This window comes from Erythrolamprus reginae, chromosome 9 (genome assembly GCF_031021105.1).
Source record: "Erythrolamprus reginae isolate rEryReg1 chromosome 9, rEryReg1.hap1, whole genome shotgun sequence".
Classification (NCBI taxonomy): Eukaryota; Metazoa; Chordata; class Lepidosauria; order Squamata; family Dipsadidae; genus Erythrolamprus; species Erythrolamprus reginae.
This window is the reverse complement of record NC_091958.1, coordinates 45,550,181-45,572,497: the sequence shown is the minus strand read 5'-3', so window position 1 is coordinate 45,572,497 and position 22,317 is coordinate 45,550,181. Positions and strand designations below refer to the sequence as shown.

Here is a 22,317-nt window from a genome sequence, read left to right as displayed (position 1 = left end):
CTTGCCGATCTAATCTAGGGCCTTATTCTTAATTAATTAAGCAAGTGCATCTGTAATCATTCAAGGTATGCCGCGGTTGTTAAGGAAACTGTTAAGTGCTGTTGTTGTTTTTGCCTATGCAGTGGTACCTCTACCTAAGAACGCCTCTACTTAAGGACTTTTCTAGATAAGATTTTTTTGCCTCTTCTCAAGAACCATTTTCCACTTACAAAACTGAGCCTCCGAAACTGTAACCGGAAAAGGCAGGGAGAAGCCTCCGTGGGGCCTCTCTAGGAATCTCCTGGGAGGAAACAGGGCCGTAAAAGGTGGGGAGAAGCATCTGTGGGGCCTCTCTAGGAATCTCCTGGGAGGAAACAGGGCCGGAAAAGGCAGGGAGAAGCCTCCGTGGGGCCTCTCTAGGAATCTCCTGGGAGGAAACGGGGCCGGAAAAGGCAGGGAGAAGCCTCCGTGGGGCCTCTCTAGGAATCTCCTGGGAGGAAACGGGGCCGGAAAAGGCAGGGAGAAGCCTCCGTGGGGCCTCTCTAGGAATCTCCTGGGAGGAAACGGGGCCGGAAAAGGCAGGGAGAAGCCTCCGTGGGGCCTCTCTAGGAATCTCCTGGGAGGAAACAGGGCCGGAAAAGGCAGGGAGAAGCCTCCGTGGGGCCTCTCTAGGAATCTCCTGGGAGGAATCAGGGCCGGAAAAGGCAGGAAGAAGCCTCCGTGGGGCCTCTCTAGGAATCTCCTGGGAGGAAACAGGGCTGGAAAAGGCAGGGAGAAGCCTCCGTGGGGCCTCTCTAGGAATCTCCTGGGAGGAAACAAGGCCTCTCCAGATTCCTAAGAGGTCAGTAAGGGGCGTACATAAGCGGACTAGAGTGCCTTCCGTCCCCTGTCCTATAGTCTCTCCTATATCTCCTATATCTTCTCTCCTATATCCTCTATAACCTTTGTTGTGTGATATAGTGTATTGGACAAAATAAATACATACATACATAAAACCCAGGCACTGAGCCGCCTTCGTGGCCGCTACTGCCAGTCTCATGGGAACTCTCCTGAGACCGCCCGTGCTGCCGCCCCCCCCCCATTCACCTCATCTTAGGACTTTAAGCAGCTTTAAACGTCTTTAAACAGCTAATGAAATAGCTGCTAGTTTCCATTCTTATATGGCAGTGTTTCTTAAACTTGGCAACTTTTAATATGTGTGGACTTCAAAATCCCGGTCCTTCCCAGTCAGCAGGGCTTGGCTAAGGATTTCTGGGAGTTGAAGTCCAACTTAAATTGGCCAAGCTTGAGAGAAACACCATTCTATGGATATTTGTTTGTTTGTTTGTTTGTTTGTTTATTTATTTAGTTAGTCCGTCCAATACACAATACATTTTGAAGAGAATAGACATATAGTAATATATATAAAGAAAAGGATAGAAGAAAAGATATAAAACATTGAACGGGTCCAAAGACGGGCTACAAGAATGGTGGAAGGTCTTAAGCATAAAATGTATCAGGAAAGACTTCATGAACTCAATCTGTATAGTCTGGAGGACAGAAGGAAAAGGGGGGACATGATCGAAACATTTAAATATATTAAAGGGTTAAATAAGGTCCAGGAGGGGAAGTGTTTTTAATAGGAAAGTGAACACAAGAACAAGGGGACACAATCTGAAGTTAGTTGGGGGAAAGATCAAAAGCAACGTGAGAAAATATTATTTTACTGAAAGAGTAGTAGATCCTTGGAACAAACTTCCAGCAGACGTGGTAGATAAATCCACAGTAACTGAATTTCAAGATGCCTGGGATAAAATACAGAAAATAGTATAAGGGCAGACTAGATGGACCATGAGGTCTTTTTCTGCCGTCAGTCTTCTATGTTTCTATGTTTCTATAAAAATAGAGGAGAAGATATAAGAAGGAAGAAAAGATATATGAGATATAGGAGTGACAATTGGTAGTGCACTTATATACGCCCCTTACTGACCTCTTAGGAACCTGGAAAGGTCAATCATGGATAGTCTAAGGGAAAAGTGTTGTGGGTTAGGGGTTGACACTACTGAGTCCGGTAATGAGTCCCATGCTTCGACAACTCGATTGCTAAAGTCCCATTCTCGTCCTCATCCCATTTTTCTTGGCTTTACGGCAGTACTGAAAAAGAGTACTCATCTCAACCACTACAAAACGATTTGCAGCAGCAGCGGCAGAGGAAAAAAAAATAATCTGGGGGCTGTGGTAGGAGATGAAGGAGGGCTTGGCCGGCTTAGCTCCCACTCCCACTGTGGCACCCAGCATAGCCTACCCCTACAAAGTCCCTCCGGCGGCCCTTCTATTGCTACGGCGGCCCTGCTCCATTGACCAGGGGTAGGGGAGGCGCCCAGTCTTTTGCAACAAAGGAGCCGGCCAGAAGGACCCACACAGGAGGCGGAAGAAGAAGGGGAACTTCTCGAGTGGCCAGGCGTTTGACAAGCGCAGGCTGCTCGGGAAGTTCCCCTTTTTCCTCCGTGGGACATTTTTGAAACTACGCGGGATGCAGATCAGAAAACGGGACTGCAGGACGTCTGGCCACTTTAGTCTTCTACCCCAGTGATTTTCAACCTTTTCTGAGCCGCGACACATTTTTTTACATTTACAAAATCCTGGGTCACACCACCAGCCAAAATGACACAAAATGACACCCTAAGACACTCGTCTCTCTTTTTCCATCCCTGTCTCCTCCCCCCCCGTGTGTGTGTGTATACATAGACACTCTTGAACTATTTCCAAAACCAGGTGAGGGCTGGGGGGGTTTTCTCTCTTATTCTTTGGGTGCTTTTTATCATATGCTTTAAATCAAGAGTCACTTCTCTCTTTCTTTTGTTTCACTCTCTTTCCTCTCATTCTCTGTCTGAATTATTTTCTCATTTCTTTTTTCCTCCCCCTTTTTCTCTCATTTCTCTCTCTCCCTTCCTCTCCTTTTCTCTCTCTCTCTTGCTTTCTTTCTCTCTTGCTTTCTTTTCTCTCTCTTTCGCTCTCTCTCTTGCTTTCTCTCTCACTCTTGCTTTCTCTCTCTTGCTTTTCTCTCCCTCTCTTGCTTTCTTTCTCTCTTGCTTTCTTTTCTCTCTCTTTTGCTCTCTCTCTTGCTTTCTTTCTCTCACTCTTGCTTTCTCTCTCTTGCTTTTCTTTCTCTCTCTTGCTTTCTCTCTCTCTCTCTCACTCTCTTTCTCTCTTGCTTTCTTTCTCTCTCTTTCTCTATCTTTCTCACTCTCTCTCTCTCAGCAAAAAGTTGCGAGACCGGAACCTGAGCTTCCTTCTTCACGGCACACCTGACCATGTCTCGCGGCACACTAGTGTGCCATGGCACACCGGTTGAAAAACACTGTTCTACCCAATGTGGTCCCGGCTTTAGGAAGGGAATATATAAAAAGCTTGCAACAGGGTTCCTTGAGTAGATAACACTTCTGGCTTTGGCACAGAAAAAGCATTAGGAGTCTGAAAATTTATTTTTGGCTTCAAGTGCAGAAACAACAAGGGAGCCTCGGTGCCTTGGTGCCGATACTTGAGACGAGTGGGGCTGGGGGGATGTCTTGCTTTAGTTTACATCTCAATTCAAACTTGTTGAATTTTGAATTTTCATACCGATGCTGCAACTAGAAATGGCATCCTGAAAACTCTGGTCTTCTCAGAATGTTGTGCAACGGATCGCTGCTTCCCAGTTCCCACCCTTTTCTCTTTTTTTTAAAATAATTTTTTTTATTAATTTTAAATGTTAAAACATACAAACTACATACATACCCTTTTCTTCTGGTAGAAAGGGAAAGCTTGCACAAAGAGGCAAGTTGATTTAGAAACTTGAAAAAATGTTTTATATCAAAGAAAAGCATCTGTAAAATCTATTTTCTCTCTTTATTAAGTGTGTGTATATATAGGTACAGTGGTACCTCTACTTAAGAACTTAATTCGTTCCGTGACCAGGTTCTTAAGTAGAACAGTTTGTAAGGAGAAGCAATTTTTCCCATAGGAATCAATGTAAAAGCTAATAATGCGTGCAAACCCATTAGGAAAGAAATAAAAGTTCGGAATTTGGGTGGGAGGAGGAGGAGGAAGAAGAGGAGGAGGACAGTCGCTGCCCAGAGCGAAGGGAGCGTTTCTTTTCTCTGGGCGCTGGCAGAGGTTTATTCCCTCTCCAACCGCCCAGAGAAAGGAAAATGCTTTGTTTGCTCTGGACTGCCAAAGCCTCCTTAAGCACCACCAAAAGGCTCCTCTGGCAGCCCAGAAAATAATAATAATAACAACAACAACAACAACAACAATAATAACAACAACAACAACAACATCAACAACAATCTCAGGAGACAGCAAAATTGAGGAGAAGCAGCTAGAGGAATTGGCGAAATACAAAGATCTAAAAATCGAGCTGCCATGACTCTGGCCTAAGCCAGTAAAAGTGGTCCCAGTGGTCCTTGGCACGCTGGATGCAGTGCCAAAGTATCTCAGCGGACATTTGAAAACCATCGGAATTGACTTTCCATCTGTCAATTGCAAAAGGCCACTTTACTGGGATCAGCACATATAATTCGCCGCTACATCACGCAGTCCTAGGTGCTTGGGAAGCGCCCGACTGCTGATGAAATACGGAATCCAGCATAGAGGTCTTGTTTGCTGTCTTGTATTGTTACAATAACAACATCATCATCATCATCATCAACACCATCATCATCAACAACAACAGAGTTGTAAGTGACCTTGGACGTCTTCTAGTCCAACCTCCTGCTTAGGCAGGAAACCCTACACTAATTCAGACAGATGGTTATTCAACATCTTCTTTAAAACATCCAGTGTTGGGGCGTTCACAATTTCTGGAGGCAAGTTGTTCCACTGATTAATTGTTCTAACCATCAGGAAATTTCTCCTTAGTTCTGTGTTGCTTCTCTCCTGGATTAGTTTCCACCCATTGCTTCTTGTTCTACCCTCAGGTGCTTTGGAGAATAGGTTGACTCCCTCTTCTTCTTGGCAACCCCTGAGATATTGGAACACTGCTCTCATGTCTCTCCTCGTCTTTCTTATCACTACAGTGTTCCCTCGATTTTCGCGGGGGATGCGTTCCGAGACCGCCCGGGAAAGTCGAATTTCCGCAAAGTAGAGATGCGGAAGTAAATACACTATTTTTGGCTATGGACAATATCACAAGCCTTCCCTTAACACTTTAAACCCCTAAATTACCATTTCCCATTCCCTTAGCAACCATTTAGATTATTACTCACCATGTTTATTTATTAAAGTTTATTAAAAAAATATTTATTAAAGGCGGACGAAAGTTTGGCGATGACATATGACGTCATCGGGTGGGAAAAACCGTGGTATAGGGAAAAAACCCGCAAAGTATTTTTTAATCAATATTTTTGAAAAACCGTGGTATAGACTTTTCGCGAAGTTTGAACCCGCAAAAATCGAGGGAACACTGTATTAGTGATTCACTAATATATATGAGGAAATGCCATGAGAATCTTCTAAGTAGAAGAGCTTGGGGCAAATCCGACGGATTCATTCACGGTCGCTGTTTTGAGGAATCGTCTGGTATGTTTCTTACCATCCTCCTTCCAGGAACAATAAATCCTTATGTCCTGTCGGAATATGAGCAATAGCTCCAAGAAGCTTTATTTATGGATTCCAGTGGCTTCATTTTTCTCTGTAACTGTGAAAACTGAAACAGGAAATGGCTCGCTCAGTAGCTCTCATCCAGAGTCTACAGGCCAATAAATTTAAACAAACGAACTTGTAGAGTACAATTCTGGGGATCTCATTACTTATTTTATTAATTAATTAATTAATTAATTAATTTTATTTAGACAAAGTATGTATTGGTAGTACAGTGTTTCGCGGGGGATGCGTTCCGAGACCACCCGCGAAAGTCGAATTTCCGCAAAGTAGAGATGCGGAAGTAAATACACTATTTTTGGCTATGAACAGTATCCCAAGCCTTCCCTTAACACTTTAAACCCCTAAATTACAATTTCCCATTCCCTTAGCAACCATTTAGATTATTACTCACCATGTTTATTTATTAAAGTTTATTAAAAAAATGTTTTTTAAAGGCAGACGAAAGTTTGGCAATGGCGTATGACATCATCGGGTGGGAAAAACCGTGGTGTAGGGGGGGAAACCGCAAAGTATTTTTTAATTAATATTTTTGAAAAACCGTGGTATAGACGTTCCGCGAAGTTCGAACCCGCGACAATCGAGGGAACACTGTATACAAAGATATAACAATGTTTATATACATGACATTAGTAAGAGAGAAACATTAGGACAGGGGACGGAAGGCACCCTGGTGCACTTATGCACGCCCCTTACTGACCTCTTAGGAATCGGGAGAGGTCAACAGTGGATAGTCTAAGGGGAAAGTTTTGGGGGTTAGGGGATGATACTAAGGAGTCTGATAGTGAGTTCCATGCGTTAACCTCTCTGTTACTAAAGTCATGTTTCCTGCAGTCGAGTTTGGAGCAGTTTACTTTAAGTTTGTGTCTGTTGCGTGCTCGTATGTTGTTGTGGTTGAAGCTGAAATAGTCGTTGTCAGGGAGGACGTAGTAGATGATTTTATGGGCTAGGCTTAGGGTGTGTTTAAGGTGACGTAGTTCTAAGCTTTCTAAATCTAGAGATGTGTTCAGTTCTGGAGACCTCACCTACAAAAAGATATTGACAAAATTGAACGGGTCCAGAGACGGGCTACAAGAATGGTGGAAGGTCTTAAGCATAAAACGTATCAGGAAAGACTTCATGAACTCAATCTGTATAGTCTGGAGGACAGAAGGAAAAGTGGGGACATGATCGAAACATTTAAATATGTTAAAGGGTTAAATAAGGTTCAGGAGGGAAGTGTTTTTAATAGGAAAGTGAACACAAGAACAAGGGGACACAATCTGAAGTTAGTTGGGGGAAAGATCAAAAGCAACGTGAGAAAATATTATTTCACTGAAAGAGTAGTAGATCCTTGGAACAAACTTCCAGCAGACATGGTTGGTAAATCCACAGTAACTGAATTTAAACATGCCTGGGATAAACATAGATCCATTGTAAGATAAAATACAGGAAATAGTATAAAGGCAGACTAGATGGACCATGAGGTCTTTTTCTGCCGTCAGTCTTCTATGTTTCTATGTAAGTCTGGTTGCGTAGGGTAGGAGTGGAGGGTTCTACTAGTAAAGTATCTCTGGACATTTTCTAGAGTGTTTATGTCCGAAATGCAGTGTGGGTTCCAGATGGATGAGCTGTGTTCAAGGATTGGTCTCTTGGAAAGAGACGATACACGTTGTCCTATTCTGATGGACCTATTTGTCCTCTTCAAAGAAATGCATCTGGCGAACCGTCACCAACCCTTCCAGGGCATTAAAGTCTGTGGTTAGGCCATCCACCAGAGCGTATCGCTTCTTAATGGAGATGCTTTGTTATTAACGCTCTACAATTATGGGCTCAGGAGATCTTGCCTCAACAGACTCCAAGCTGGTGTTTCAGCTCTACAAATCAGAGAGAGGGAAACCGAATATAATTCAACAGAGGAAGGGAGGGGATGTTTCCCTGGCAAAGGAAGACGGCGGAAAGACCGCCAGGGGGTTTACGGGATGGGGAGAAAAGTAGAGTGGGTGGGAATTGACCTAGACTTCACTTTAGACACTCCTGCGCAGACAGCCTCAAGTCTTCCTGAATGAATTCCCCCAGCTCTGCCTTGGCACCTCACCACTTTGGACCGCAAATCTGGCACTTTGTGTGTCACCTGTGTGGCATCAGATCGGTGGGATTTTTTTTCAAGGAAGGCGTTTAAACCCCGAGCAAAGAACATAAGCTGAGTAACAAGAGCTTCAATTTCCACCATTGTTGACAGCCAAGATTGGAGCAATGGGAGAAAGGGGAATAAATGACTTGGGGAGGAAGGCTTGGCAAAGACCAGCTGACTCTTTCTACAAGCTGTCTAGTGTGCAAGGTTTTACTTACTGTCTTCTAGAGCAGGGATCTTCAAGCTTTAAGACTTGTGGACTTCAACTCCCAGAATTCCCAGGATGCTGGCCAGAGAATTCTGAGAGTTGAAGTCCACAAGACTTAAAGTGGTCAAGTTTGGAGACCTCTGTTCTAGACATTCGATGAATCTGAGAGGGATTCGTGACAGAGAAAAGGAAGAATTTATTTTCACCTAGTGGTATTTATTTATTTAATTTATTTATTTATTTATTGGATTTGTATGCCGCCCCTCTCTGTAGACTCGGGGCGGCTAACAACAGTAACAAAAAACAGCATGTAAATCCAATACTAAAACAACTAAAAACCCTTATTGTAAAACCAAACATCCATACATGCAAACATACCGTACATGAATTGTAAAGGCCTAGGGGGAAAGAATATCTCAGTTCCCCCATGCCTGATGGCAGAGGTGGGTTTTAAGGAGCTTACGAAAGGCGAGGAGGGTGGGGGCAATTCTAATCTCCGGGGGGAGTTGGTTCCAGAGGGCCGGGGCCGCCACAGAGAAGGCTTTTCCCCTGGGCCCCGCCAAACAACATTTTTTTGTTGACGGGACCCGGATGAGGTCCACCCTGTGGGACCTAACCAGTCGCTGGGATTCGTGCGGCAGAAGGCGGTCTCGTAGATACCCTGGTCTGGTGCCATGAAGGGCTTTATAGGTGATGACCAACACTTTGAATTGTGACCGGAAACTGATCGGCAACCAATGCAGACTGCGGAGTGTTGGTGTGACATGGGCATATTTGGGAAAGCCCATGATTGCTCTCGCAGCTGCATTCTGCACGATCTGAAGTTTCCGAACACTTTTCAAAGGTAGCCCCATGTAGAGAGCGTTACAGTAGTCGAGCCTCGAGGTGATGAGGGCATGAGTGACTGTGAGCAGTGACTCCCGGTCCAAATAGGGCCGCAACTGTTGCACCAGGTGAACCTGGGTATGGTTACCTGGTGTAATTTTCTACTGTATCCAGTGATGGATTCCTACAGGTACAGTTAGATATGCAGAACTGGTAGAAAAAATGGTTCAGTTACACAGAACCAGTAGAAAATGTTTTGTTCAGGTACGTAGAACCGGTAGAAAATTTTGGATTTGTTTTCTTTTTTTCCCTTCTGGGGTCTGGGTATGTTTTTCCTATCATAGTAAATGAGATTGAATGTGAATAATTTTAGAAGAGCTGTGCGTGCATGTGTGTGTTAAACATACTGTTTAAATAGTAGATAATGTATATTTTTGTATGCCTGTGTGTAATATGTATGGGCATATATACATAGAATTAAATAGTATGTTTTGGATGTCCAGTAATAGTAAATAGAGAGGGAAATTGTATCTCTTTGAAGTGAGGAGAGGCCAGGCACCCTAATCCTAACCCAAACCCTTGACCTGAATGACGTCAAGTTGGCCGTTGACCTGAATGACGTCAAGTTGGTCGCCTAATCCTAACCCAAACCCTTGACCTGAATGACGTCGAGTTTTCGGAGAGGGGCGGCATATAAATCCAATAAAACTTGAAACTTGGCCACCTTTAAGACAGTCACATGACCTTTAAGCCACCCCGGTCACATGATCATTGAGTCACTCCCACCTGGTCACATGGCCAGCAAGCCACACCCACCAAATAAGCCACACCCATGGTGTGGTAGTAAAATCTTTTGCAGCCTTTCACTGACTGTATCTCCAGAAGTGGGAATGACAGCAATCCTAAACTCCATTCTTAGGTTTCATGCATCAAAGGAGAAGACAAAAGCAGTGAAGAAGGAGAAATGACATCTACCAGTAACACTGGATGGCTTTGCTTATCTATCTAATATCTCCAAAGTTGGACGGGTTTCTCTCGCAGTGACATTTAAGAACAAAAACTCTGGGTATCCATCTCTGAAACTTTCCTAAGACATGGACACGGACAGATGAGAAGATAACGCTCTGGAATGCCTATTGTGGAAAACATCTGTTCTTGAAAGAACAATGGTCAGTTTTGAAAGAAGGAAAGAGTATTAACCCGAAGGGAGACAGCCTAAGAAGATGCAGTAGGATCTTCTTGAGACAGGTCCAGTTTAAGGAATGGGGAAAACATCCTGGCCAAGGAACTATCAGATCGTGCAGAATGCAGCTGCGAGAGCAGTCATGGGCTTCCCTAAATACGCCCATGTTACACCAACACTCCGCAGTCTGCATTGGTTGCCGATCAATTTCCGGTCACAATTCAGTGTTGGTTATGACCTATAAAGCCCTTCATGGCATCGGACCAGAATATCTCTGAGACTGCCTTCTGCTGCATGAATCCCAGCGACCGATCAGGTCCCACAGAGTGGGCCTTCTCTGGGTCCCGTCAACTAAACAATGTCGGTTGGCTGGCCCCAGGGGAAGAGCCTTCTCTGTGGCGGCCCCGACTCTCTGGGACCAGCTCCCCCCAGAGATTAGAACTGCCCCTACCCTCCTCGCCTTTCGCAAACTCCTTAAAACCCACCTTTGTCGTCAGGCATGGGGGAACTGAGATATCTCCCCTGGGCCTATACAATTTATGTATGGTATGTTTGTACGTATGTCTGTTTAATAATGGGTTTTTAAAATATTTTAAACTGTAAATTATTAGATTTGTTATAAACTGTTTTTATTGTGTTGTGAGCCGCCCCGAGTCTGCGGAGAGGGGCGGCATACAAATCTAATAAATAATAATAATAATAATAATAATAATAATAATAATAATAATAATATCTCAAGATGTTGTGAGATGAGATGAAAAACAGTAAAATGGTACAATATTCTAAATAATAACAAATTAATAACAACAACAACAGAGTTGGAAGGAACCTTGGAGGTCTTATAGTCCAACCCCCTGCTTAGGAAAGAAACCCTACACCACTTCAGACAAATGGTTATCCAACATCTTAAAAACTTCCAGTGTTGGAGCATTCACAACTTCCGGAGGCAAGCTGTTCCACTGGTTAATTGTTCTAACTGTCAGGAAATTCCTCCTTAGTTCTAAGTTACTTCTCTCCTTGTTTAGTTTCCACCCATTGCTTCTTGTCCAACCCTGGACGATGATAACAATTAAAATGCAACAATTAAGGACAGAATTGGGTTTCTTTCCGGGCATAATTGTTTTTAAAAACAGATTGCTGGCAAGTTGAGCAATGAAACTCAACTACGAGCCATCAACTTGAGGTGTCTTAACCACAGAAGGGCTCCCCAATTCCTTTGGGTGTGCATATTCTGCATGTTAGCATGAATGGAATGGCCTCGAGTGGTAGATTTGTCTTAAAATCATGCAAAAGAGCAGGGCACATCAATACTGCATATATTTAAGCAATTGTTCATCCTGTGCTGTAACAATAAGAGAATGTTGTCATAATGACTGTGGCTTCCATTTCTGCTTGTTTTAACATTCTCTTCCAGTGACCCGAGCCGCGCAGTCTTGAGCAACCTGAACATGATTTGATTTCACATTCCAAAATAAAGCTCTCATTCCTCTGGTTCCATAACAGTAGCTTCAGTTTGATATAGAATTTATTTGCGTATAAAGGAGCCGGAACAATGGATGGAAGGTTGAAGTTCAGACCTTAAACAGAGCTTAATACGTTAGTGGTGAAGCAGACATTCCTGGAAATAAATTTATTGATTTAGTGTGTGTGTGTGTGTTTATTTATTTATTGGATTTATATGCCGCCCCTCTCCAAGAATTGTTTCCCTGTTTTCCCCAAAATAAGACATCGAGTGATAATAAGCCCAATCGGGCTTTTGAGTCCATGGCAATAAGAAGAGCCTTCTCTGTGGCGGCCCCGGCCCTCTGGAATCAACTCCCCCCCTACCCTCCTTGTCTTTCGCAAATTACTCAAGACCCACCTTTATCACCAGGCATGGGGGGACTGAGACATCCTCCCCCAGGCTTTTATATTTTATGTTTGGTATGTATGTGTTGTATGGTTTTAAATTGTTGGGGTTTTAGATATGTTTTATTTTAATATTAGATTTGTCTCACTGTTATATTGTTTTTTGTATTACTGTTGTGAGCCGCCCCGAGTCTTCGGAGACGGGCGGCATACAAATCTAATAAATAATAATAATAATAATAAGGCCAAGCACTTATTTCAGGGTTCAAAAAAAATATAAGACAGGGTTTTATTTTGGGGAAATACTCTATCTACAGTATCTATCCATCTATCTATTCTGGGATGGTTTAATGAAATCCTGCATTGAGCAGGGGGTTGGACCCGATGACTTCACACTTGGAGGGAAACCGAATGAGGACTCTCCTCTCTAACCTTCACCACAACACCAGTCAATGATCTACTGACCAGTGGCACTGTTCGTTCTCTCCCACTGGCTTCCGGCTACCAACTTCCCCCGTGAACATTCCCCACGAGAGTTACGTGCCTTGTAACCTTACTTTCTGGATAACCTTTCCAAGCTCTGTTTTAGCTGGCAGAGGCACTGCGGGCTGGTTCTTTGTTATTATTATTCTTCATATTATATTATTTAATTTAAATTTATAATTTATATTATATTTATTTATTTTATTTATTTATTTAATTGGATTTGTATGCCGCCCCTCTCCTAGGACTCGAGGCGGCTCACAGCATATATAAAAACAGAACAATAATGTAAATCCAATTCGTACTACAATTTAAAAACAATTAAAAGAAAAACTTATCGACCAAACATTCAACAATCATACTTAAGCATTCAGTGGTCAGGGGGATGATCTAAAAGTCCCAAGCCTGGTGGCAAAGATGAGTTTTTAAGCTCTTTTGGAAGGCGAGGAGGGTGGGGGCAGTGCGAATCTCTGGGGGGAGTTAATTCCAGAGGGTCGGGGCTCCCACAGAGAAGGCTCTTCCCCTATGTCCTGCCAGCCGACATTGTTTGGTTGATGGGACCCTACGGAGGCCAACTCTGTGGGACCTCACCGGTCGCTGGGATTCGTGCGGCAAAAGGCGGTCTTGGAGATAATATAATTATTATTATTATTATAATTTATATAATTTATATTAGACATAACAGTTCACTTGAACGATAATGATCGTTCAAGCCACTCTCATCTGGTCACATGGCCGACAAGCCACTCCTACCCAGTCACATGACCATTAAGCCACACCCACAAAATAAGCCACACCCACAGTGTAGCAGTAAACATTTTGGCTGCCCATTACTGTCCTCATCACTCATTATGGATGATGTAGTTTGATTTGATTTTGATTTTATTGGATTTGTATGCCGCCCCTCTCCGTAGACTCGGGGTGGCTAACAACAGTAGTAAAACAGCATATGACAATCCAATATTAAAACAGTTAAAAACCTTTATTGTAAAACCAAACATACATACAGACATACCATGCACAAAATTGTAAAGACCTAGGGGGAAAGAGTATCTCAGTTCCCCCATGCCTGGCGGCAGAGGTGGGTTTTAAGAAGCTTACGAAAGGCAAGGAGGGTGGGTGCAATTCTGATCTCTGGAGGGAGCTGGTTCCAGAGGGTTGGGGCCGCCACAGAGAAGGCTCTTCCCCTGGGTCCCGCCAAGCGACATTGTTTAGTTGACGGTTTAGTTAGTGAAAGGGTGTTACGACTCACCACCATCCTGCATGCCACTACCCACACCCAATGCTGGGCTTACCTTCTATTCCTGCCATTGCCTTTAAAATAGAGGCACGCTTGAAAAAAAAGAGCAGTGAGGTGTGGCCAGGACAAAACCTACATTTGGATTTTGTTTCCGGGCCATTTAAAACTAATTCAGCTCCACCACAGTTTGCCTGATTGCTCGCCATTCAGGCATTTAATACTTTTCTTCTCCGGTCCAATTAAAGCAGTTCAATCAGAAGTAAATTTGGATGGCTTCCAGATGCTATAACGAAGATGTTCGGGGAATACAAGAGGCAGAGGGGAGGGGGTCTGAAGATGTGTATACGAGAAAGAATGGCAGAACTTGGGGGAGGAGTTAAGAGAGGGATTAGCCTGGAATCCTTAAGCAGCCAGAAGTAAAACACGATTTAAGCATTGCCCACAAAGATCATATGCTGCAACGTCCTGCCTGTCAATGACTACTTCAGCTTCAACCGCAACAACACAAGAGCACGCAACAGATTCAAACTTAATATTAACCGCTACAAACTTGACTGTAAAAAATATGACTTTAGCAATCGAGTTGTCGAAGCGTGGAACTCATTACCGGACTCCGTAGTGTCAACCCCTAACCCCCAACATTTCTCCCTTAGACTATCCACGATTGACCTCTCCAGGTTCCTAAGAGGTCAGTAAAGGGTGTACATAAGTGCACTAGAGTGCCTTTCGTCCCCTGTACAATTGTCTCTCCTTTATCTCATATATCATATATCTTTTCTTCCTTTCATATATCTTCTCCTCTATTTTTATATCTTTTCTTCTATTCTTTTCTTTATATATGTCTATTATTATACATGTCTATTCTCTTCAATATGTATTGTGTATTGGACAAAATAAATAAATAAAAATAAATAAATAAATAAAAAGTAGACAAAATCCAACTGCCCTTGAACTCTGTTAACCCTTATTTAATTCCAAGTAAGTGCTAACTTTTAATTAAGAAGATTCCTAGGCTGTTCAGCAATAAATTGGCTTATGTGTGGACCAGAGGTGGGATTCAGCAGGTTCTGACCAGTTCTGGAGAACCAGTAGCGGACATTTTGAGTAATTTTATTGTATTTATTTATTTTGTCCAATACACAATGAGGGTTTTAGTGGGTATATATATATATATATATGCACATAGTAAAATACATGATGAAGGTTATAGAGGAGACACTCATTGTAAAATATATCTAAGAAAGAATAGAAAAGAAGATATAGTAATGGAACATATCAATGAAAGAATAGAAGAAGAGATATAGGAATAGAAGAAAGGTATAGGAGATATAGGAGAGCAATAGGACAGGGGACGGAAGGCACTCTAGTGCACTTGTACTCGCCCCTTACTGACCTCTTAGGAATCTGGATAGGTCAACCGTAGATAATCTAAGGGTAAAGTGTTGGGGGTTTGGGGATGACACTATGGAGTCCGGTAATGAGTTCCACGCTTCGACAACTCGGTTACTGAAATCATATTTTTTACAGTCCAGTTTGGAGCGGTTAATATTAAGTTTAAATCTGTTGTGTGCTCTTGTGTTGTTGTGGTTGAAGCTGAAGTAGTCGCCGACAGGCAGGACATTGCAGCATATGATCTTGTGGGCAATGCTTAGATCTTGTTTAAGGCGTCTTAGTTCTAAGCTTTCTAGGCCCAGGATTGAAAGTCTAGTCTTGTAGGGTATTCTGTTTCGAGCGGAGGAGTGAAGGGCTCTTCTGGTGAAGTATCTTTGGACATTTTCCAGGGTGTTAATGTCTGAGATGCGATATGGGTTCCAAACGGATGAGCTGTATTCGAGGATGGGTCTGGCAAAAGTTTTGCAAGCTCTGGTAAGTAGTGTGAGATTGCCAGAGCAGAAGCTACGTAGGATTAGGTTTACAACTCTTCAAGCCTTCTTGGCTCTATTGTTGCAGTGGGCTTTGGCACTTAAATCTTTTGTTATTAGTATACCAAATGGGACATTTCACCTCTGACTGTCCCTGCCCCCATCTATTCTCTGCTTCCAAAATCCCAGCTGGTGGAGATTTTGCAATATCCTTCCCCTGGAGTGGAGTGGGAATGTGGATTTTGCAGTATCTTTCCTCTGGAGGTGATAAGGAATGGAGATTTTGCAGTATCCTTCCTCTGCCATGCCCACCAAACCATGCCCATAGAACTGGTAGTAAAAAAAATATTGAACCCTCACCACTGGCTGCAGAACTGCTCTTTCATGCCCGATGCTGTGGGATGACTAGTTGGAGTTCCCTGATCACTCACTTCCTTATCTGTAGGGTGGCTAAATCATTCCGGGGATGTGTCATTTCCCTTCCCTTTGGCCCATCTCCAGATCTCCTGGCCTCAGCGAGCCACGTCTGTTTTCTCAGTGCCAAGGACGTAGCCAGTCATATCCCCCCCCCACCGGCTCCCCACCACTTCCCTGTGGTATCTTCTGACTGGGAACCAAACTTGGTTTCCAAGTTTGACTTCAGTTCTGTGTTGCAATCCCTCCCAGACGGCTTTTAAAGAAACAGCGGGAGTCCTTCCACAGTGGCTGACATGGAGAAGCAAGAAAAGTTACCCAGTGTTTGAGCAGAGAGCACGAACTTTTCTGACCGAGATGCAACAATGGGGAAAAGAGGCACAGAACACAACGGTGAAGCCGTTGTGTGGAGAAGGTGCAGAAAAGAGCAACCAAAATGATTAGGGGACTTGAAACCAAGACTTACGAAGAGAGACTGCGGGAACTGGGCATGGATAGCCTAGAGAAAAGGAGGGCCAGAGCAGACATGATAGCTGTATATAGGTATATGAGGGGTTGCCACAGAGAGGAGGGGGCCACTCTATTTTCCAGAGCACCAGAGGGCCGAATGAGGAACAACGGCTGGAAGCTGACCAAGGAAAGATCCAACCTAGAAGTAAGGAAGAACTCCCTGACGGTCAGAGCGATCAACCATTGGAACAACCTGCCTGCAGAGGTTGTGAACTCCCCAACTCTGGACACTTTCAAGAGGAGATTGGACTGCCACTTGGCTGGGGTGCTTTAGGATTCCTGCTCAGGCAGGGGGTTGGACTTGATGACCTGCATGGTCCCTTTCAACTCTAACAATAAATAAAATAAATAAAATAAATAAAATAAATAAAATAAATAAAATAAATAAAATAAATAAAATAAATAAAATAAATAAAATAAATAAAATAAATAAAATAAATAAAATAAATAAAATAAATAAAATAAATAAAATAAATAAAATAAATAAAATAAATAAAATAAATAAAATAAATAAAATAAATAAAATAAATAAAATAAAATAAATAAAATAAATAAAATAAATAAAATAAATAAAATAAATAAAATAAATAAAATAAAATAAATAAAATAAATAAAATAAATAAAATAAATAAAATAAATAAAATAAATAAAATAAATAAAATAAATAAAATAAATAAAATAAATAAAATAAATAAAATAAATAAAATAAATAAAATAAATAAAATAAATAAAATAAATAAAATAAATAAAATAAATAAAATAAATAAAATAAATAAAATAAATAAAATAAATAAAATAAATAAATAAATAAAATTAAAATAAAGCCCTGTCAGTTCACCGCCTGGCTGATTCACCATTACGTCTCCATTAACTAATAATCTTTGGAGAGTGGTGGCATACAAGTCATGAATTCTGTAAGCCATTTGTCTCCAGATGCCCAAGAACCTCAACACCAAGCATGTCTTTGTTGACTTGGGTGATGACCAACTTTGGATGGTCAATGAACTGCTGTGAGTCAAGGACTACATTTATCACCCAAGAATCTGCTACTAGGATCAAAGAGATAGAAACATAGAAGATTGACGGCAGAAAAAGACCTCATGGTCCATCTAGTCTGCCCTTATACTATTTTCTGTATTTTATCTTAGAATGGATATATGTTTATCCCAGGCATGTTTAAATTCAGTTACTGTGGATTTATCTACCACGTCTGCTGGACGTTTGTTCCAAGGATCTACTACTCTTTCAGTAAAATAATATTTTCTCATGTTGCTTTTGATCTTTCCCCCAACAATTTAAATTTTTTTAGTTTCTAAGAATCTGAAATGGTTCTTGGATGTTCTGTCTTTATTATATTGATGGTCTTTGACTGTAATAAAGGAATAAAGGTCTATTATTATTATTATTATTATTATTATTATTATTATTATTATTATTATTATTAATCTGGGTGAGAGGGAAGTCCTCATTTGCTTCGCTCTGTCTGGAATTTACAAGATGGGGACATTTTTTCTGCGTGGGGCACGTTTTGTCCGATTCCCTTGAGACAAATTGTGGTTTTATTTTATTTTTTTTCTAGAATGAGGAAAGGGCTCTCCAAAGCACTGAGAAGGACGCCCGTCTTCAAACAGAAACACCAAGTTTTTGCTGGCTTGTAGGACGCCCGGTGACGAAGCCTTATGAATTGCCAGATAATTTATTTTCTTGGAACCAAAACATTTGCAGTTTCTGGAAAAAGAAAGCAGGCTGGCTTTGCTGTGTAAACCTCAGCCTTTGCTCTACCAAATTACCTAACAAGCAGTGGTGGCTCCTACGGGAATGGTCAGGTACGCAGTACTGGTAGCAAAATTTTGATTCCCCCCCCCCCCTTTTGGGCTCTGGGTATGTTTTTCCTATCGCAGTAAATGAAACCTAGAAACATAGAAGATTGACAGCAGAAAAAGACCTCACGGTCCATCTAGTCTGCCCTTATACTATTTCTTGTATGTTATCTTAGGATGGATCTATGTTTATCCCAGGCATGTTTAAATTCAGTTCCTGTGGATTTACCAACCACGTCTGCTGGAAGTTTGTTCCAAGCATCTACGACTCTTTCAGTAAAATAATATTTTCTCATGTTGCTTCTGATCTTTCCCCCAACTAACCTCAGATTGTGCCCCCTTGTTTTTGTGTTCACTTTCCTATTAAAAACACTTCCCTCCTGAACCTTATTTAACCCTTTAACATATTGAAATGTTTCGATCATGTCTCCCCCTTTCCCTTCTGTCCTCCAGACTGTACAGATTGAGTTCATTACGTCTTTCCTGATAAGTTTTATGCTTAAGACCTTCCACCATTCTTGTGGCCCCTCTTTGGACCCGTTCAATTTTGTCAAAATGAGGTTGAATGTGTATAATTTTAGAAGAGCTGTGCGTGTGTGTGTGAACATACACTTTAGAGCGGCTCACAACAATACACTACGTACAAATCTAATGTTAAAAAACAATTTAAAACCTTATTATAAAAAGAAAAACAATCACACAACCTAACAGACCGTACATAAACCATAATAGCTAGGGGTATATCAGTTTCCCCATGCCTGGCGACAAAGGTGGGTCTTCAGGAGCTTTCAAAATGCAAGGAGGGTGGGGGCGGTCCTAATCCCTGAGGGGAGTTGATTCCAGAGGGCTGGGGCCACCACAGGGAAGCCTCTTCCCCTGGGTCCCACCAGACGGCATTGTTTAATTGACGGGACCCGGAGAAGGCCAACTTTGTGGGACCTAATCGGTCACTGGGATTCATGCAGCAGAAGACGGTCCTCCAGTGTTGGAGCATTCACAATTTCTGGAGGAAAGTCGTTCCGCTGGTTGATTGTGGATTAGTTTCCATCCATTGCTTCTTATCCTGCATTCAGGTGCTTTGGAAAATAGGTTAACCTATTTCTTGATGGCAGCCCCTAAGAACATTAAACATCCCTTCGCAAAAAAGAGCTTCTTTGAACATCAGGAATTGAGTCAGCCAACCTTGGGCAAGTACTGTATGTTTCATAGCCAGCCTGCTTGCAATCCAGATGTGCAGATGATTGCACAACACCCTAGTGCTTTCCTTGCATTGGCCAAGTGTGGAAGGGATACCAGGACGGAAATGGCTTCCTGCCCCAGCAGGGGACCCTAACCACATGGTCTCACGTGGAGACAGGAAGGGAGAAACCTCAAGAGTTGACTGCTGTGATGGTTGATGGAGAAAGACAAGTTGGATCTTTTTTTAAACAGAGCCTGACAGCAGGAACAGTAATTTAGTACACCAGTGTTTCCCAACCTTGGCTGGGGAATTCTGGGAGTTGAAGTCCAGATACCTTCAAGTTGCCAAGGTTGGGAAACACTGTAGTACACAGTCGCTTGAATGCAGATCCATCAGAAACGTTGTTTGAATTTTGGTCTGTTTTGTAAAAAAAAAAAATCTTTATCCATAGGCAGGGAATTATTTTCTGGACATTGGAACTGAACTATTGATACCCTTGACCAGTGGTCCCCAAACCTGGCAACTTTAAGGCTTGTGGACTTCAACTCCCAGAATTCTCCAGCCGGCTATGCCAGCTGGAGAATTGTGGGAGTTGAAGTCCACAAGTCTTAAAGTTGCCAAATTTGAAGACCTCTGCCCTTGACTGAAGGACTTTGATACTTTTGACTGAAGGACTTACTAAGGAAGAGTCTCTTAAGAACCGTTGTAAGTATGTGCCCAGGGATGGGCTGCTGGCAACTTGCAGGGGTTCGGGAAAACCTCTAGCTAAGATACTGTGCCGTTCACCATCTCCTGGTGATTGGCCCAAAGTCCACCCAATTGACTTTCATGCCTAAGGCGGGACTAGAACTCACCATCTCCTGGTCATTGGCCTAAAGTCACCCAATTGGTTTCCATGCCTAAGGCAGGACTGGAACTCACAGTCTCCTGGTGATTGGCCCAGTCATCCATCAGGCTTTCATACCTAAGGTGGGACTAGAATTCACCATCGCCTGGTGATTGTCCCAAAATCATCCATCAGGCTTTCATACCTAAGATGGGACTAGAATTCACTATCTCCTGGTGATTGGCCCAAAGTCATCCATCAGGCTTTCATACCTAAGGTGGGACTAGAATTCACCATCTCCTGGTGATTGGTCCAAAATCATCCATCAGGCTTTCATACCTAAGGTGGGACTAGAATTCACCATCTCCTGGTGATTGTCCCAAAGTCATCCATCAGGCTTTCATACCTAAGGTGGGACTAGAATTCACCATCACCTGGTGATTGTCCCAAAGTCACCCAGTTGGCTTTCATGCTTAAAATTGGACTTGAACTCACTGTCTCCTGGTTTCTAGGTTAACACTTTCACCACTACACAAATTGGTCATTATTGCATCACAAGCTCTTGGCTGTTCACCAGGCTGGAATGTTAGTTAAGCCCGTAGGTGTGGCTTGTATTGTGAGTCTTTTTGTACTGTCTCAGTTATTGCATTTTGATGGTTTTAACCCTGCTTTGTATTTTGTTGAATATATCCATTTGTTTGTTTATTTGCTGTTCGTTATCCGGAGTAACACAAATCAGATAAGCAGCAGTATTAGCTCTCTAAATAAATAACCGTAATTTTGATTTAATGGTTCAGTGTCGAGACCGCCTGACTCCACCATGACTCTGGGCGGCTTACAATTAAAAAATAATTAAAAAGAAAACAGATATATCAAAGCAAAGGGAAGACAAAGCACCAAGCGTGCAGCAATTATTTTATGCTGATGGAGGAATCTATGCAAAGTAAAAAAACAAATGGATCTCATCTCTTTTGATTTTACACTCAGATACATAACTTGCACCCTGATTGCACTGGAAAAAGAGGAAGGAAGGAAGGAAGGAAGGAAGGAAGGAAAGGAAGAAAGAAAGAAAGAAAGAGAGAGAGAAAGAGAGAGAGAAAGAAAGGAAGGAAGGAAGGAAAGAAGGAAGGAAGGAAGGAAGGAAGGAAAGGAAAGGAAGGAAGGAAGAAAGAAAGAAAGAAAGAAAGAAAAGAGGCAGGCAGGCAGGAAGGAAGGAAAGGAAGAAAGAGAGAGAGAGAAAGAGAGAAAGAAAGGAAGGAAGAAAGAAAGAAAGAAAGAAAGAAAAGAGGCAGGCAGGCAGGCAGGAAGCAAGGAAGAAAAAAGGAAGGAAGGGAAGGAAGGAAGGAAGGAAGGAAGGAAGGAGAGAGACAGACAGACAGATAGACAGACATGGATTGAAATTCCTCTACCAAGCTATGCCTAAAGCTTTGTAGGAGGTGGCACACAACCCAGGGGACCAGCCCAAAGCACCTTTCACAGTAGACCAATGTGCATATTAGCTTCTATGGTTTTTGTAGTACTCAATATTGGCTTATTTAGGCTGCCCTGAATAACAAAAGGAAAAAGGAAAAAGGAAAGAAAAGGAACAGAAAAGAAAAAAGGCAGTTTCTTGGCCCTTGAAATTATAGGGCCACCAATGTAACTTCAGAAGAAGTTAAAAAAGTAAATCTGACCATTGCAAAAACAGATGCAAATGAAACAGCTTCCTAAAAAAAAAAAATAGTCACTAATACTAGGTGAGAAGAAAAAAAGGAAACACAACATTTGTAAGACTCATGCTCCATTCATTATACTTCCTGAAATCTCTAGAGCTTCCTTAACTGAAAAAAAAACCATCTTTCTGAATCTTAACTCTTGCATTTTCAAGTGAGATTATCTAAGTCAGTGATGGTGAACCGTTTTCTTGTCCGGGTGCCCCCCTATGTGAGCCCTCCCCCCCATTTAGCCGACCCCATTCGTTCCTTACCTCGGCAGGCCTTGCGGTCGGAGATGGACTTGCTCACGTCACGGTAAAAGCCCTCTTTGCAGTAATGGCAGTGCCGCCCTGCCGTATTGTGCCGACAGTTGAGGCAGACGCCACCGCTTTTGCGCCCGGAGAGTTTGTAGAGCTCCATGTTGAAGCGGCAACGCCGGGCATGGAGGTTGCAGTTGCAGGCTGGAAGGAAGAGATGGAAGACCTTGGTATACTAATAACAAAAGATTGAAGT

At 42.4% G+C, this 22,317-nt stretch overlaps 1 protein-coding gene across 2 annotated transcripts in view; it reads right to left on the bottom strand.

Annotated features, from left to right (window-relative positions):
• NTN3 (netrin 3) overlaps window positions 1–22,317 on the bottom strand; it is a 173,930-nt gene that overhangs the window by 60,535 nt on the left and 91,078 nt on the right. For both annotated transcript variants that reach the window (XM_070761061.1, XM_070761060.1), the window contains exon 3: window positions 22,077–22,265. In XM_070761061.1, the coding sequence (XP_070617162.1) occupies window positions 22,077–22,265 (189 nt within the window). The remainder of the gene's footprint in view (window positions 1–22,076; window positions 22,266–22,317) is intronic.